This window comes from Lissotriton vulgaris, chromosome 10 (genome assembly GCF_964263255.1).
Source record: "Lissotriton vulgaris chromosome 10, aLisVul1.2, whole genome shotgun sequence".
NCBI lineage: Eukaryota > Metazoa > Chordata > Amphibia > Caudata > Salamandridae > Lissotriton > Lissotriton vulgaris.
This window is the reverse complement of record NC_141698.1, coordinates 172407140-172425973: the sequence shown is the minus strand read 5'-3', so window position 1 is coordinate 172425973 and position 18834 is coordinate 172407140. Positions and strand designations below refer to the sequence as shown.

The 18834-nt window shown below is 42.1% G+C and overlaps 1 protein-coding gene across 1 annotated transcript in view; it reads left to right on the top strand.

The window, feature by feature from the left end:
• DNAH3 (dynein axonemal heavy chain 3) overlaps positions 1 to 18834 on the top strand; it is a 614138-nt gene that overhangs the window by 480066 nt on the left and 115238 nt on the right. The window contains exons 43-47 of the mRNA XM_086940811.1: positions 671 to 850; positions 2448 to 2571; positions 2707 to 2863; positions 9430 to 9573; positions 15039 to 15705. Of these exons, the coding sequence (XP_086796937.1) occupies positions 671 to 850; positions 2448 to 2571; positions 2707 to 2863; positions 9430 to 9573; positions 15039 to 15705 (1272 nt within the window). The remainder of the gene's footprint in view (positions 1 to 670; positions 851 to 2447; positions 2572 to 2706; positions 2864 to 9429; positions 9574 to 15038; positions 15706 to 18834) is intronic.

Here is an 18834-nt window from a genome sequence, read left to right as displayed (position 1 = left end):
TTCTCCTGGCTTTTTCTGCATTAAGGTCTCTTTTTAGGATGAATCTTTTTGGTCCTATCATCGATGTGGGACACTATATAGGTCCCAAGTAAATTAGACTTCTGGTACCTTCCGTGTATTATCGCATGTCTCCTCCGACAGACACCACAAAAGAAAGTAGTAATATCACAGTGGACCGACAAGCCAGGGTAGCCTTTTGTATACTGATTATAAATGAGTACGAAATGTTAGGACTATATCATAGTTTGTGATGTGAGTCTCTCAAATATATATATATATATATATATATATATATATATATATATATATATATATATATATATATATATATATATATATATATATATATATATACACATACACACATATATATACATATATATTCACATAGTTCTATATAGTTAAAGAGTGTTGTAAATTAGTTGTTCTCCCAAATTTCTATAGACACAAAATATAGGTGTCTTTATGGAGATTTCAGACTATGAACCTCTGATTGAAACTGATGTTAAGGCTGTTCCTGCAACAGCAGCCGTAGTCCTCCATCCCAGCCAGAACCACGTGTGACAGCAAGAGCAAGAACAATTGCTTGGCCTGGTCTAATTAAAGGTCTGGTTTGGTTTTGATAATCGCATACCTATATATTGAACATAATTCTTTTGCTTCCCACTAGATGATCTAAACATGCCGGCAAAAGAGGTGTATGGAGCCCAGCCGCCGATCGAACTTCTCAGGCAATGGATTGATCATGGTCATTGGTACGACAAGAAGGACACCTCCAGAATAGATCTTCTGGACATCTTGCTGGTTTCCGCCATGGGCCCACCAGGTGGTGGAAGAAATGATATCACAGGTACACAGTTCAACTTGAACCTCAAAATAAGGTGTGTTGGCTGTACCTCACATCACAACGTGAAAATGATTACTGATTAGTATCCTCTGACCAGCACTTTCAACGTAAACATTTCTTATGGCCAATTTCTATGATCATTTACGCAATGAAAGGAGAGTCCACTCGAAATGTTCTTCTCTAGCAAGGAACCAAGCCTGCCATTGTCAATGACAGAAACAGTTATATTTTTTATCTAAGTGTTCTCATTTGCATATCCGAATCAAATGTTAGAATAATTCCCTGTTACTTGTGGGGACCCCAAAATAATTGATATCAATATATTTGCCCATATAGTTAGGGTGATAAGTCCAACACAGCCATATGTTGTGAGGCACCCTTCAGAATCCTAATAAAGCTAAACATATATGAAATGAAGACAGTTTTCCCATTCTCAAAACTTCTGTGCAGCATCTACTTCTCAAACTGTTGACTACATTTCTGATAGGCTTATATGTAGGAGTTGAGATAAAAAGCATCCTGCCCTCTAAGAGTACAGGAGCTTCTGTCTCCCATGTTGTCTTTACTGGCAGTTGTCTCACAGAATCAATTTGTCTTCTGGCATTTGTTAGAAGGGTCCTGGAACGAATTGGGAGTTTCACACCATGGGGCATATTATCAAGGGGGTTTATCTCCGCTTTTTTGGCTTTAAAAGCCAAGAAAGCGGAGATAACATTATCTCCCTATTACCTAGCTGTCGCTAACACCAGTTAGCGACAGCTAGTAGGAGATAGCGACCATCTTGGGCCCCACTTTGCATGTCAGTGATATTTATCACTAATGACATGCAAAGTGGGCGTGTCAAGATGTTAGCAACTGGAAACAGTCGCTAACATCGCTATCTCCTATTACCAACTTTTGGAGATGTTCGCGCTAAGCGCGAATATCTCCAAAAGCTAACACCTGCCCTGAGCAGTTCTTAGCCTTGTTATCCAATGGGAGGTGGATAACATGGCTAAGAGCATTAGCTCGGTATTGCAAGAATATCGCTGACTTTTCAGCGATATTCATGCATTGCGGCGATTTTATATCGCATTAGCGATAAACCTTGGTAATACCAAGGTTTATTTGCGGTAAAAATCACCGCAGCTCAGCGGTAAATTTTTCCCTCTAACCAAGCAATAGCGATAATTATCGCTATTGCTTGGTAATATGCCCCCATATTTGTTCATTCAATTTTGTCTGAGGATTGCATGTTTGACCTGGGCAGAAAAATATGAATCAGTCACAGTGATCTAAACAGGGCGAATCTCACAATGCAAGAAAGATGTCGCCTTTTGCATGCCACCTTTGATAGACCACCACCAGAGCTGGTAATGGCTCCATGGGCAGTGCACCAGCTGCCCCGTCTGCTGATGAGGCAAGCAAAACGCAAATTGGTGGGATGGGAGAATTGAGGAATAACCTCCTACCAAAACTCTAAATTATCATCCTTCCCTAAATATGGAACAGAGATAGAATCCAAGTTCACCTGATCAGTCCTCAAGGTCTGCATTCTGAAAAGAGTACTGAAAAAAAATGATCCTGAACATGTGTATATATCTATATCTTTTTTTTACAGGCCGTTTTACCCGTCACTTGAATATTATTTCTATTAATACCTTTGATGATGAGACGTTGACCAAGATTTTTGGCTCGATTGCTGACTGGCACTTCGGCAAAGGGTTTGACATAGCATTCATGAGGTATCTATGTAATTCATTTTCGTTTGCAACAATTCCATCTTCAAAACTCCTTTTCCTTAAATGATTTTTTACAAAATGTCACAGCTGCAAATATATGTTTTAAATGACATGTGGTCTTTTATCTTTTCCATAAAGAACAAGCAAGCTAATGGTGCAAGCCACGATGGCGATTTACAAAATGGCTGTGGAAAATTTCCTTCCTACTCCCTCCAAATCGCATTACGTCTTTAATCTTCGAGATTTCTCGCGAGTCGTAAAAGGAGTGCTCCTCTGCCCACACACCCACTTGCAAGTAGGTAGAGCGCACTGCACCTATGGCTCAATACGTTTGCTTTTCGTTTGATCAGTTTGTGCGTCCCTCTACCCATATGAGGCTTGCGAAAGTTGGCATAAAAGGCAAGTCAATACTCTTGGTAACAAATATTCTAAAATAATCAGGCATGTGAGTAGGCAATTTGTGGAGAGAGCGAAGGCTTCCTATTGGCTGGACTCTGATTACTTTAAATGGAAACAAATACAGCATTTGGCAAGCATTTGCAATGCAATAGGTCTCGCATTTATCAGAGTTAGAGCTATTAGCGTTGTAAATTGCGTCTTTTAGCTATGTGTTTTGATCTGGAGTGTATTGGATGCAGCTCCATTAAGGCGGAGCAGCACTGCCCTCCTGCCACTACCAGTACATAAAACAATAATAAAACGGGTTCTAAAACAGTTTTATTATCGTTTTATTTTAACCTCCTGGACCCGCCCCCAGGACTCTAACAAGTCTTCAAGTCTTGGGGCCGGGTCCAGGGGATGACACCTCTGGTGGGGGAGTGGTGCACATGAGGTGTTTGGCCGGCCATCTCAGGCCTGCCAAAGCCCTCATGTGCAGTGAAGCGACAATCTTTAAGCTTCTCTCATGCAAGATCAGCTTCAGGATTGGTTGCAGGGCAGGCTTCGAGCCTGTGCCCAGAGACAGAAGCAGGAAGATCAGATGTGCGGGAGATGCTGGTGGCGGCAGCGTTAAGGTAAGTTTATTTTTATTAATATTATTATTATTATTTTTATTATTTTTTACCGAAACCCTCCCCACCTCCCTCCTCCGGCCCGCCCCCACTTTGGTAGGGGATAGGCTGCTACTGAGACGATGTATGAGCAGAAACACAGCTGCAGCACTGCCTGGAGGAAATAGAAGGAGGAACTACCATTGGGACCAGAGAAGCAGTTAGGCACACTATGTAGAGGACTTAGAATGAGGAATTACCACTAGGACCAGAGAAGCAGCTGCAGCACTGTCTAGTGGACTTAGAATGAGGAATTACCACTGAGACCAGAGAAGCAGGTAGCAGCACTGTGCAGAGGACTTAAAATGAGGAATTACCGACCGGAGCAGAGAAGCAGCTAGAAACACTGTCTAGAGGAATAAGAATGGTGAATTACTGAGCAGGCCAAAGATGCAGCTGCAGCACTGCATTTCCTTAGTAAAGTGCCAACCTCACATAGAAGCACGGGAAAATAAAATAGATGCAGGATGTTATAAAAATATATATAACGTAAGTGAATTGTCTCCTGTTACAAATATAAAGGTGGGAGAAAAAGAAGTAGAATATGTGCATGACACTAACAGTGTTATACCATTATATAATTGTCGAAATATCCACTTGCAAAACTATTGCATTAAGAATATCAGCTGACACTCCATTGTTTCGGTATGCAGATGTAGAAGTAAGAGTAGTGAATCTATTTTCAATCTACATACATACTTAGGCTATATAGTCGTAGTATATATTGTAGAGGCAGTATATATGCGGGTCAATTGTTCAACCACAATATAATGATATGAAACCCACTAACTTTATTGTACTCTTCTAAAACAATACGCCATCGAACAGTGACACCAGACACAATGAAATGCTCCAATCCCAACTTTTAAAAAGACCTCAAATGATTGACAAACTATGAGACACCCAAAGTCCAAAAGACACTAGCAGATATTGCAAATGTAAACAGATGTTAACATATATTCCCAGAACATTAGATGAGTCCAGTCAAAGGCCATCATAATATTAGACAATCCTCTAACATCACCATAGACTCAAAGACTAACAGATGCTTTTAGACAGATATCAACCTACTGGCATTCACTCAAAGTCCAAGAGATGCTTTAAGACAGTCAAACAGCAGACACAATCACAAACTCAAAGACCTCGGACAGTTTCAGACAATGACATTCAAAGGCAGGCCTGATTTCCCCATGTACATAGGCATTATATGTTCCAACACTCAGTGCCACTAAGGCATCACTGATCTGAAATTGACTGTCTTCAACTGGGATGAAAAGGACAGAAGGGAGAGAGAGGCAGAAATAACTCTGGTGTGAGGACGTCTCCAGGCCCATGAGCCAGGATGCTCTGACCCCGCCCAAGATGGAGGTAAGAGAGAAGAACTGCTTCTGGAAATAAAGTGAAGCGGTTATGTCTACAGCGCACAACTCAACTAAACTGCCCCTTCTAGGGACAACTGCACTTCCAGGGCTGTTAATGTAATAGGAGTCCGGTAATTAGCGTTCTCCAATTAAAGGGCGGAGCCAGGGGTCCGTCCCTCCGGGGTTTGCAGGGAGGTAGGAAATCTGTTATAGTGGGTTAACTGGGGGCGGGGAAGGGTTGCGTCACTTAGGATTGATGGGGGGTTATGAGGTGTTACTGCCTGTCTCTTTTACGACACTACCAAATAAGGAATTCCAACCCTACTGGGTGCAGAATGCTACCTATTTAGGCAAGCGCTTCAGCGCCCCACATGGAGTAGTAAGCGCTATGTTGTACTCAGCTTAAATCACTGAGCCACCTTGCTGGAAAAAAAACGATTGTCTGAAGGAAAGACAACAGACAGCTGTTGGAGAGAGATGCAATTTGGGGAAAGAGGTTGAAGCAGAGAGAGCACAGGAGGCAGGGAGAGGGACTAGAGAAGATTGAGGAGAGGAAAAGAGGAGAAGTGTGTAGGAGAGCAAGGCACGATGGAGTGAGACGAATAAAGAGGATGTCAGGAAGAAAACAGAATGTTTAATAAAGCTAGACACTGCGGATCCGGTAGAAGCTCCCCAACTACGTCCTGCATCATCTGATTATGCGGATCGAAGTGACAGAGACCCTTTCCCACATCAGGGGCGGCCTTAGGCATGTGCAAGCTGTGCACCTGCACAGGGCCACCAAATCCCAGGGGCCACCACGCCAATATATATCCTTAATATAATAATCCTCTGAGGAAGGATACATATTTGTGTGGCGGCCCCTGGCAGGGATTTGGTGGCCTCTGGCTCTGTTCCACTTCCAAACACCTTGACCCACCCCCCGTCTTCACTGGCCTCCGTGCTCCGCCCGCCAGCACCCCCTCTTCCGGGGCCCTCTTCCTACGCTTCCTGCCCAGGGCCACCATGAGCCTAGAGCCGCCCCTGCCCACATTTCTATGCCAAGGAACCCTCACCTGAGTTTGCCGCTCCTGCCTCCAGTGAGGGCCTCTTTTTGCACGCTCAGAGGAAATCCCAAACAAGTAAAATGAACCCTGCTAGTGTCAGGTTCAATTTTCTCTGTAAGGTGGGGTGCAAATCCAGAGCATGCCACCCATAGAGGAGTTTACTGCCTGTGCAGCATGGGCCACCGCATCCCCAGCACTGCAGAGGTCGCAGCTCGGGCACATCGAGCCACAGAGGTGGCAGTGAAAGCCAAGGGAGGGACATGTGGCCTGCACTGACATGGTAGGGGCAGGCAGATAGCGAGGAGGGTAAACCTTCCACCCACGAAAAGAGAGCAGCAGCAGAAAGTGAAATGAGACATAACTTTTGTTTTTTAAAACATAAAAGCGGGCACCTTGCTTAAACAAAGCGCAGCACCCGTGAACATAAAAGTTATGCGTATGGCAAAAAAAACCATGAAAGCAGACAAGCATGGCTCCCTGTGTTGTAAATATGAAAGCGGGCACGGTGCTGAAACATAAAGTGCAACACCCGTGTGTATAAAAAGTGATTTAAAAAAACATGAAAGTGGTGCTGTGGTGATGAAATATCATTATCACAAAATAAAAGAAATAGTCCCTAACTAAAACACATAAAGTGATTTAAAAAAAACATGACAGCGGAGCCGTGGTGATGCAGTATCATTAACACAAAATAAAATAAATAGGGCCACATATGTCAATATTACAAGTAGCGATTACCTAATTGCGATTTTTTCGGAATCGCAATTAGGTAATCACTTATCCTAAAGTATGAACCTGGTTTCAGTTTCGTTAGCGATTCTTAATGGGTCGCAAATAGAACTACCTCATGCAAATTAATGAGGTAGGCCACAATTTGCCAGCCATTAGGAATCTACTCCATCACAGGAATGGTGGCCTGCTGAGCTCAGCAGACCACCATGTATGTGATTGCTTTTAAATAAAGCAGTCTTTTTTGTTGACAAATGTAGCCCGTTTTCCCTAAAGGAAAACATGATTCATTTAAAAAGAAAAAATGAAACTTTGCAATTTCATTGTTTAAGAATAGGCAGTGGTACGTGGGGCCACTGCTTGCTCTTAAAAAAATGTTTTCCATTCTTAAAGGAGAATGGGATCCTTGGGGACTCCTTCCCATTTGCAATTGGGTTACCACCTCCTTCAAGGAGTCGGTAAAATATGAATGTTTTGCAACCGTAAATTTGGTCGCAAAAAATTCATACATCCTATTCGGATTCGGTATTTGGAAGGGACGCCCTAAACACACCCCTTACAAATACTGAATGTCAAATACAAATTGCGATTTGGCAACGTGTTACGACATTGCACTTTGTGTTTCATTCATATGTGAAAGCATAAAGACCTACAGCATAAGTAAACTGTAGCTCCTTGCCACAAACCTGAAGTGGTGTATCGGGAGTGCCAGCCAATAAGGAGCCACTAAAGAAGAACGGCACAGCAGGGAGAATTGCACTCCCTGTACAGAGTTACAGCAGGTCTTCCAGACAGCGCATGCATGCTGCCTAGGCTCGGCCTACAGAACAGTGTGCATTTTCCTTCAGAGAATGGGAGAAAAATACCAATCATCTTAAAACAGCATCCAACCAATCCATGCCCATACAGAGATGTTTTAAGGCATGGGCAATGTGGGCTCTGGCCCTGGGCACCAGCATTTCATGGGAGCTTGTGATAAAGCCAGCTCTGTTCTGCAGAGAGTATTTCACGTGATGACCTTGGATAATTCTTAAACAGGTTGTTGCAAATAGCAATTTCCTTTCATTACTTTTTAATGTGGGTGATGTGTGAGTCTATTACAGACATTTTGCAGAGAAATGATGTTTGTTTCATGCAACATCCATAAAAAAAAGTTCCTTTTAGATCCAAACTGGATTTTACATATGAGAAGTTAGAGGGTGTCACAAAGATTATTTGCAGTAATATTAGTGAGCTAGATTAGATTAATATTAGTGTGTTAGATTATTGAAAGCCTAGATCACTATCCCTGAACACACTTTTCGAATTTGGACAAGTGTGCCTTTGCACTGCCAGTGACTTGGCCAAAGCGGGCATGAAAGAGCGAAAACTGGATCATAAAGTCAAAGCTGATCCAAACAGGGACCCCAAAAATACACTTGGTCCAGGGGCGCCAAAATCTTTAAGATGTCCCTCTGCTCATAATCTCCTAGTTAGGGGTATTTTGGCACCACATATTCAGGATTCCCAAAGCTTCTTGAGTATCATTCTTGAAAACAGGTCTAAATCTGCTCTCACAAGTTTCTAGCCTCTCAGATTTGCGGAGCTGCAACTGACATTCACAATTTTTTTACACTTGCCGGCTACCTGTGCCAGTTGCAGCTTTTCAAATATAATCCTGAAAAAGTGTAGTAAATTCCATTTCATATAGAAAAATGTACACTTAGATATTTTTGCATGTCAAAAGAGAAGCACATGCTAATATTCTTTTTTTATTCAATGGAGAAAGTGTTTGCCCTAAGGAGATACCCCTTCACAACATCCCACTATATTGTTGGGTGTTCCCTTTTTACCTTTTCAGGAGGAAATCACTCTAGCACTTGTCAGCAAAGCGTCAACAAATGGTTTGTAAATGCCTCAGTCACAGCAGTAGAGTTACTCACACAGAAACCTCCATGTGCGTAAATTGATTTATGACTTGCTAAAGTTGGCTTGCACTGTAAATGAAGCTATTTGCATATGCATGTCAAACATACCCACACAAACAGCTTTCTAAGTAAGGCCCCATTCCTTAAACAATTGAGTGTTACCTGTGATGGTGAATTGTAAACTCATGCTATTCACATTTGCGTCCTAAATGTAATTGCGTTTTTCCATCATGTTACCTAGGAAGGCATCTATTTTAGAGTAGTACTTTGAAGAATGAGCAGTGTCTTCTCATGGCCAGCTCTGTCATTTGATCATGTATCCGACCACCTTGATCAGTATTCTAGTTGACAATGTACAAATATTTTCTAACAAATCTACATCATTTTTTCAAATCTCCTTAATTTGCTCTTTTATTTCATTTGACCCCATCTGTCAATTGTAGCTAGTTATTGGTGTCTACATGTGTCTTTTGGTTTCAGTGTCTACTTTTAATTCAACCAGTAGAATATCCTTGGATTTTTCAGCTAGGCATGCGTAGTCCAATGTCCTTAAACGCATATGCTGGTCCATATCCAGAAGAGACCTTCTTTAACTGGGTGAATGAAATGTCCACAAAGTAGAGACCCATGCAACAGACAATAAACAATTATATTGTTCAATTCCATTGATTGTATCCGCCCCTGCACATTAAAAAGGTGGTTGCATGTCTACAAACAGTTTTGTACAGTCTTTGTTTTTAATCTTTTCCACATATTTTGCATTTTTTAGGATGCAGAAAAATTAATTAGACTTTGGATCCATGAGGTCTACCGCGTCTTCTACGATCGTTTGATTGATAATGAAGATAGACAGGTGTTTTTTAACATGGTGAAAGAAACAACTTCAAGTTGCTACAAGCAGAGTGTCGATAAGGTATTGTAAAGTGCATTTTACCAAACCAAGTATGGGTGTACCATAGTGTGGGTTTTGAGAAAAACGGCAAGATGAAACGTATTCATATTTCTGAGGTATGGTTATTGGATGGATGGGTTACACTGAGCCGTGTCTTAATTGTAATATAGGTTTCCTTTCAACACAAAGTCCTACATTCCAGTTGTCGCCATCTTGGGAGTTGGTTGCTGAATATACTGTCCATTAGTGGATGATGCATATATAGTAACCTACATGCCGAAATCAATTTAATAATATATGATGTCTCCAGGGGTGTGTAGAGCACCTCATAACCATATGCTGCCCATGCAGGTAAGAGCGGTGGGGCTGGGTGGAGAGGGATTTAGACGGACGATGATGAGGGAAAATTAATTATTTATTTAATTCTCTCTCGTCATCGTCAGTCGAAATTGCCCCCCCCCCCAACCAAGCCCCACCGCTCTTACACTCATGGGCCGCCACTGCTCATATTCCAAATTTATCAAAGGAACATGCCTTTCCTAAAATAACAAAAGATTAACTAACAAGGCACAGCTCAAAGAGAAATTTAGCAAGCCTATGGCCTGGAAGTGGTTTTGCTAAATATGTGTGCCTTCTAAACATAGACTGAGAAAACTCCCATATTCATGAACATGTTATGCTTTAGATGCTGAGGGTGGAGAATTGAAAAATGGGAGGGATATACAGTGTTTTTTCTTTTCAAAATGAAGGACAGTGATAAGTTCTCCCTAAATTAGCCAGTGTACTTTTTTGACACGTCAGCATATGTTAAAAAACAAGATGGATATAAGGCAAAGGGCCAGATGTATGACCCTTACAATTTGCAAATCGCAAATTGCGTCATTTTGCGAATCACAATTTGCGCCTCAAAAAATGTAATATGCAACAGTGGCTCAGACACTATTTGTGATTCCTAATGGGGTCACAAATTGAATTGCCTCATTAAAATTCATGAGGCAGGTGCAATTTGCGACCCCATTGGGAATGGCTAGCACTCCCAGGGATGGAGGCCTGCTGGGGTCAGCAGACCACCATGTCTGTGACTGCTTTTTAAATATAAAAAGACACACAGATGATGGATGAAATGCAGAACAAATCAAACATTCACTCCGAGTCTAGAGATCTGGTTTAAATCCATTGTTCTTTTGCTCACCATACCACCCCAGTTTAGACCCAGCCATATGCAAATCAGTCTTGACCCTGTGCCTCATGGAAACAGTCCAGCCCAAACTACCAAGCCAGGTCCTCCCTGGACTGGAAACAAGCATCCTGGGACCAGTTTCGGGGCATCACCCCTCATCAGCCAGGCTAACTTGAATCCAGTGGCACAGTGACACCTGGCCCCACGTCTGGGCATATCTGGCGCACTTAGGGCGAGAAGGCAAAAGACACATAATTGATGGACGGAATGCAGAGCAAATCAAACATTAACCCCCAGTCAAGAAATCTGAGGTAAATCCATCGTGCTTTTGCTCGCCATGTCACCCCAGTTTAGACCCAGCCATGTGCAAATCAGTCTTGACCCAGTGCCTCATGGGAACAGTCCAGCCCGAACTGCCAAGCCAGGTCCTCCCTGGACCAGAAACAAGCATCCTGGGACCGGTTTCAGGCCATCACCCCTCAACAGCCAGGCTAGCTTGAATCCAGTGGCACAGTGAGCCCAGGACACACGTCTGGGCATATCCGGCACACATAGGGTGAGAAAGCAAAAGACTCACAGATGATTCACGGAATGCAGAGCAAATCAAACTCCCCCCCCCAGTCCAGAGATCTGGGGTAAATCCATTTTTCTTTTGCTCACCATGGCACCCCAGTTTAGACCCAGCCATATGCGAATCAGTCTTGTACTTGTGCCTCATGGGGACAGTCCAGCCCAAACTGCCAAGCCAGGTCCTCCCTGGACCGCTATGCCACGAGATTCAAGCTATCCTGGCTGAGGAGGTGTGAAACCCCAAAAGAGGTCCTAGTCTGTAATAGGTCACCGACTCGCAAAATGGGGTTTGTACCTAGGGCAGACCACTTTTGCGATAGCATACTATCCGATTACCCGTTTGCGACTGCAAAAAACTATCTAACATCAGGCCCAAGAGGTGTTGTAGACAAATTAATTAAAGACGAGAGGTGTTAGTAGATTTAACCTAAGGGGTAATATTCTGGACCACACTTACGATTCACAGTTCTTATTGAGGTCATTTTTAAATGAATTCATTACATTTTATATACGCAGTACATATGTCCAGTTGGGCAACCAAAACATTAGACTCTCCACTGTCCTTAATACCTGTAATGCAAAATAATAAGAAAAAAACTAAACGACAGATTTTGTTTTAATTTCACTGAAAAGAAAAACATTTGCACACAAAACAGGACATGACACATTTCTTGCAGAGACGTTTTAAAGACCTCTGGAAATAAAATATTTAAATGCAGAGTCAAACTCTGTGAGGAAAAAATATGAAACTAAATATCAACCAATAAAAATAAAGAAAACTAGATTGTGTAGTCTTACTCTCCCCTACTGACCAAAATAATCAATCATTATAGTAGGTCCTATCCGAAATGTGTAGAGAAGGAAACCCTACATGAATGGAGGGATGAGTGACTTATGAATGGCTTCTCGAAGCTTGGAGACCATACAAGAGTATCACAAGAGAACTAGATGAAGACAAGGAAACATTTCTGCAAGATCATTCTTCAACAATTACCACCAAAGTTTCTTGTAATTATAAGCAGTAAAAAAAAGGGAATAGCCACACTTTTCATACAATGAGGATTTAATACAAAATGTACAGTTAGGCTGAGGAAATGGTAAAATGTAAAATATATGCAACAAAAACAGTTCTCAGATGGTATGTTTTTACAGTATCGGTTGGGGGAAACCCTTCTTGTGGGGGGAGCCCTTTGATGTTCCCTGTGATTTTAGTTTGGGGGACTGGAGAAAGGAGGCTAACAATGCCTACATTTGTTCATCTTATTTTTATTATTATTAAAAAGAGCACCCTTGTCACTAAGAAAAAAATGAATGGGGCGTTTCTGGATAGCATAATGTCTTCCCCGTCCCCAGGTCAACATGTCTCAGCTGGTTATGGTACAGCCTATCAGATCATCCAGCTTTCATCAGGGTCATCCTAATCCCACATAGTTCAATGTTCTATAAGTTCGCTGCTCGGTGTAATCTATGCATTACCATGAGCACACTGATACAATATACTGATTATGCAATTCTCAATATCAATCACCTACATTTTAGGGGTTCTTTCAATTTCTTCAGGTGTAAATATTCATTTAAGGGGTTCATAGGAAGCCAATGATAGGTTACACTCAGCATCACACTTATGTCATAAGAGTAGCCAAGCACAACACCTAGTGTGACTTCATCAGTCAGATATAGGCTAGCCAGAATCAATCCCATTTGCCCTGCCCTTATGCAATGCATGTTTTCTTAAAAAGTGTGAGAAAGAGTTGAAGAAGCCCTAGGATCTACATACATGGAAAGAGGGAGAAACTTTAGTCCCATACTTTTGCAGTTACTTATTGCTATTGGCCTGGGTATAATGGCAACGCTCCGCAGACTCTAGTTCTGTGCTGAGTAGCCATATGGCTGCCACCAAGACATGCAGGATCTCCCTTCCCTCCTCGTGTCCCAGCAGGTTATGTGGTGAAAACCTTTAAGCTGAAGATTTTCTCCGATCTGGGGAATGACGGCTGGCAGGGTCCGCCTTGCTGTGCTAGCATACCCTTGTCCTGGCATTAGGCATGTGATAAGCCGAGCCCTCAACCTTTTCCCAGGAGTGTCGGAGGCAGAAGGAGGAAATGTAAAGTTTCCACTAATGCCCTGTTTTCAAATGAAAATATTCTAAAACATATTAAGGAATCTTACTCATAGGATTACACCTAGTCTGTAAAGACAGATAATGAAACAGGATGTGCTGGGGCAGGTGGCTAAATTATGTTGCCTGAAGAAGGGGAGTTGGGACTAAAGCCTTGGGTTGTGATTGGAGGTTTGAGCATGGGAGTGCATACCTGAAGGAGATGGGCTTGACTCATAATGACATAAATAGAATTAGAAAGTTGATTAAGAGATATTGGAGTGTATTTAAAAAAAATGTCATGATCTGCCTTCTTCTGATGCCAGTGGGGTCTCAGACTGACTTGTAAAGTGATATTGGTTGGCCCCTGTCGGTCTGCTCCTCTCAAGGACCCTGGGAATCTGGTAGCTGGTGAAAGTGTTAACGAAAGGTACTTCGTATGAAGATTTCTTTAAGACTTGCAGGTATATAAGGGATTTGGAGGCCTCAAACGATTAAGATCCTTTATGTGTCCAGGCAACTTGGAGGCCTGTTTGTGTGAAAGAGGAGCCTGTCTGATGAACCTCATTAGCAGCAGCTGTCAAGTTATGCAATGCAGCCCTCTGACACCACTCTGGGCATGTTCCAGGCCATGGAAATGTAATTACAAAAATGGTCCGCAGTTCCCCAAACAAGGCTTGAGAGCTTCTGACCCCACAGGGCAATTCCTTTCAGGGCATATACAAATCTCTGACAGATCTGCTGTCCTACACCTGTGTCACAGCCACATCCAGTTGAGAATCTATGCTTTTTCAATGTGTGGTAATCAAGATACTATCACTATGCCCTTTTTATGGTGCTAGTCATCACAAGACAGCAATGTGGGATGTCAGTAACTTCATGCTGCTGCACCTGATTAGTAACGTGGCAGCTCTCTGACCCCCTTCCTTCATGAAGCTTCCTCAGTGAGACCTGCATCAAACCTAAGGTACACTAGTGCCTCCAAGTGACAGATAAACTGACTACTATTTGTAGTGCTATGATATGGCCCCAGTACAGTAAGTGGGGTCAATTGAGCCGTCTAATCCGTGCAGACCAAGGTGCAAATGTTGTGTCCTGATGCAAAAACAATACCATTGCTAATAGGATGGTTTCTGTTGACATCAGAATGACCCCAACTTCCTTGCATTGCTAATATCCTTTCTGAGCCCGCAACATAGGCTTTTGATAATCAGCAGTCTTAAATTGGACTTTTTTCTTAACCCCTAAAAAAAAAAAACTCAATTCCTACAGGAATTATTTTGATAATAATAACTCTGTATTTGTTAAGCGCGAGCAACTCACCCTTATGGGTCTCAAGGCGCTGGGGGCCATTGTAGAAATTGAGTGAGCTATTGCCCAGAGTCACATGGTGCTGGGGTTTACTGGTGACGGAGCCAGGGATCGAACCGTGAACCCTGTGCTCCGAAGTCAGCTGCCCTGGCCGCTGCACCACACCTCTCCACTGATCAATAAGATAGTTCGAGAGATGTTATTTAAATTGAGACTTGATTATGGTTTTAATTATTCTGTAAACTAAGCCCTGCCTTAGCAGGTTGTGTGTCTTCTTGTTTCATAGGGAGATTGTAAAAGATGCATTAATAAATATATTTTCAACAGGTACTAAGTCACCTAACACACTCCGGAAAGGTCATTGATGATAATATCCGAAATCTTTTCTTTGGAGACTACTTCAAAGCAGAAAGTGAAACAAGGATCTATGATGAGATCACTGATTTGAAGCATCTTACCTCTGTCATGGAATACTACCTGGAGGAGTTCAACAACGTCAGCAAAGCCCCCATGTCCCTAGTCATGTTCAAATTTGCCATTGAACACATCTCAAGAATATGCAGAGTCCTGAAACAGGACAATGGCCATCTCTTGCTAGTGGGCATTGGTGGCAGTGGGCGACAAAGTGCCACCAAGCTTGGCACTAACATGAATTCATTTGAGCTCTTTCAAATTGAGATTACTAAGAACTACACGACAAATGAGTGGAGAGAAGACTTAAAAAAGGTGATGCTTCAAGCTGGAGTTGCTGGCAAGCAAACCGTTTTCTTGTTCTGCGACAACCAAATTAAGGATGAGTCTTTTGTGGAGGACATCAACATGCTTTTGAACACGGGTGATGTACCCAACATCTTTCCGGCCGACGAGAAGGCGGAAATTATTGAGAAAATGCAGAATGTTGCAAGGGCAGAAGGAAAAAAGATTGATGCGACTCCACTTGCAATGTACAACTTCTTCATTGATAGAGTGAAAGCTAATTTACACATTGTACTAGGTAAGTATAACATTACTATACTTTTAATTGTTCTTCATCCTTTGTAACCTCCAATGAGATGGTGCCAGCAGTAATAGGTCATTCTCATATATTGAAAAGAAATTGTCAATCTCAGTAAATTTACCCATTTTATAAAATGAATGAATGTACTTATTTTGATTCCTCAAACATATAGTAGAAAGGCTTTTCCTATTTGTCCAAGTTAGTGTACTTGGTTTGTTTGCCTATCCAAGTGGTAATTCATATAAAATTCATGTTTTGCCGAACACACATGGAATACTGCTGTAGACCAAACATGTTCCCATGATTTACAAAGTAGTCTAAAAGTTGTAAGTGTAATTAACCAGTATTTTTAATCTCTCACCCAGCCGTTAAATGTCTGTGATAGAGGTGATAAAACCTAATGAAGGGGGAAGGGCAATTAAGATTCACTGACAGCCTCAGTGAAGTCCCAAAATAATGTAAGAACATGTCTCCCCTAGCTTAAACTCCACGCTAACAAACATATGCATTTTAGGATTCATGTTCCTGGTCTCCACATTCACTTGGCTATGAAAGAACTATAGTAAAACAAGCAGTAGTTAGTGCTCACATTCTAAACTTCTGATTGACTGCTTCATTCTGTCATTCTTTAGGGGGTGTAATAACTTCTTCCACTTACAAAATTCTCCATCTCACGATGAGCAGTCAATAGACGAGCAACATTATATGAAGAGGCAAAATCTCTTAAATAGCTTTTGACTAAAGTGTGGAGTTGCATTGGATCCTATCTCACCCTCATCTTGGGGTCTCTTTACTCTTTGGTCTGGTCATCTCCAGATGGTCCTGGTGTTACTTTTACCTTGAAATCTAAATCTCCAAGCACTTTTTCACTAGATCGAAGTTGAGAGTAATAAACTATTATTGCATTGTGAGCCTCTGGCTCTTGTTGGCTGCATATTTCCACCTGAGGTATCCTATTAGCATCTGTGGGCCTTGCATAGGACTTGCACCAAGGGCCTTTGACATTATTCTCATGTTTTCATGATCTGTAGTGCCCTTCTGGGGTCTGGAGTAAGATCTGCTCTGAGGACCCCCATAGCAGCCTAGTAGGCAATCAAACTTAGTTTTGTGTCTGGTGTGAATTAATTTTTCTTCCACCTGGAGTTTCAGTGCTTGGTTTTGTTTCCTTCAGCATAATAGAGGGCATTCTCCCTTTTTTCATTGGAGGTTTGGCAAGGTGTCAGTGACTTAATCTCGGCTCTTGTTACAAGGACTTGCACTTTTTCCCTATTGGTCCTCTCATCCAGATGCTCCATTCAGTTCCTCCCATCAGTCTCATCCCTTTTACTTGAAATGCAACCACCATGGAGGAAATCAGATCAGGAAAAGGATTTACCAGAGTTCATCCATGCAGCACACATCAGCAAATGTTAAGGTGCTTCTGTCTTCAGTCATTGTCAGGGATTGGTTGGTTATTAACAACCAATCACCAAGCTGTGCTGGGTGGGCTGATGCTATTCCTACCTGCATAATGAGCATATGATGACACAAGTAAACCTTTTACAATGCATTTAAATCACAAACCACAAAGATATGGTTGTGGCCATCTTTGTTTGCCAGGAGGAGTGGCTGAGTTTCACCTTTACTTTAAGGTAACTAGGAATGAGATTATTGATCTTCCCTTTGAGTGTTAATAATGTTTCACCGCCTTTGCTCTCCAACTTCATTAACAACTGACTTACACTTATGTCTTAAGAGGACACCTTTTAGAGAATGGGGAAGAAGGGCATAGGAGTCAGTAGTGCCTTTCTTATACAAAGGCTTCCAAAGTTTCAACCCCACCCAGTGAAAACAGGACGTAAAAGTGAAAGGTAAAGCTTTCTATGCTTGTTTTCCTCTGTGTGGATGAGATCTTCAGAATAGGGTTCTCCCTTTGCCTTACTTAATTTGTGAGAGTTTTGGAGCCTCTCTCATGAAGGTCCCTCCTTAGGCACAGTGATTTTATTTTGTTCCAAAGCCACTGATGGTTGTATTGACTGTTGGCTGCTTAGGGTGCTTTTGGTCCACCGTTTGACCTTTTTTTACTCTTCACTATTAGGATCAATGCTTTTGGGACACCAGTAATAGTTGGAGTCACTCAAAGGAGAAGAGTAGACCCACTGCTAAAGGATTTATCATCCATCCTCTAAGTTCTAGGGTCACAATCTTTTGTTCGCAACATTTGAGATTTAACCCATTAGGGTATTATTGATTCTGTCTAAAATAGGTTGAGGGTTTCTTTTAGTTTGTGTTCATACCCCTTTTTAAGTCCTGTTATGGAATTATAAGCCCTTGGGCTCCCTGGGCGTTTAGAGCTATTACAGGTTGTGGCCAGTCCTTTTTCTGTGTTCTAGCTGATGAGATGGGAAGAGCCTTGTTTGTCCCAGACCCAAGCTTAATATGTTTTCTGGTCAATTAGCTACTTTTAGGTGGACACTATGCTGGCACTTTTTCCTCCAGCTTAAGTCTGGGTTTTCATCCAGGGTTCCTTCCCATTGTCTGTTGTGGTTGGGCTTCGATAATGGGTAGTATTGCTTCACCTTTCCCAAGTCAGGGGTGGTGCAATGATTAATTTGAAAGTGGCATACATTTTTAGTAATATGTTTAATATAGCAGGAGCACAACAGCACAATATATTGCTTCAATGAATTACAAAGTGACGCTGCTTTTTTAATTTTATTCCTTGTTGTGGTTTTATGTGACTTGAACCAGGCCCCAAAGGATATTGAGGCTTTGTATAAAGGGTGTTTCAGTGCGCACCCACAAACTTGCAGTTTTGTAGGTGTTCTCAAAATCCTCCCCACCTCTGAACGGCACAAAAATCCTGCAAGGCTCGGGCGGTCCCTAGATCCTACATCCCATCGCTGTCACTTATATAGTGTAGTTTTATCACTCTAACATGGCCTTTATAGTGAATGGCCTTTGCATGGGATAGGAAGCCCTCGACCACAACACTGTGCTTGGACTAAGTGATCATCTCTCAGGACTACTGTCCTCACCTTACAAGTAGCAAGGAAATGCCAGAGACCACTCACCACACTAACTCAGTTTGGGTCAGAAACTCATTAGTCATATGTATTGTGCCATTGAGTTGAACCACAATAAGAT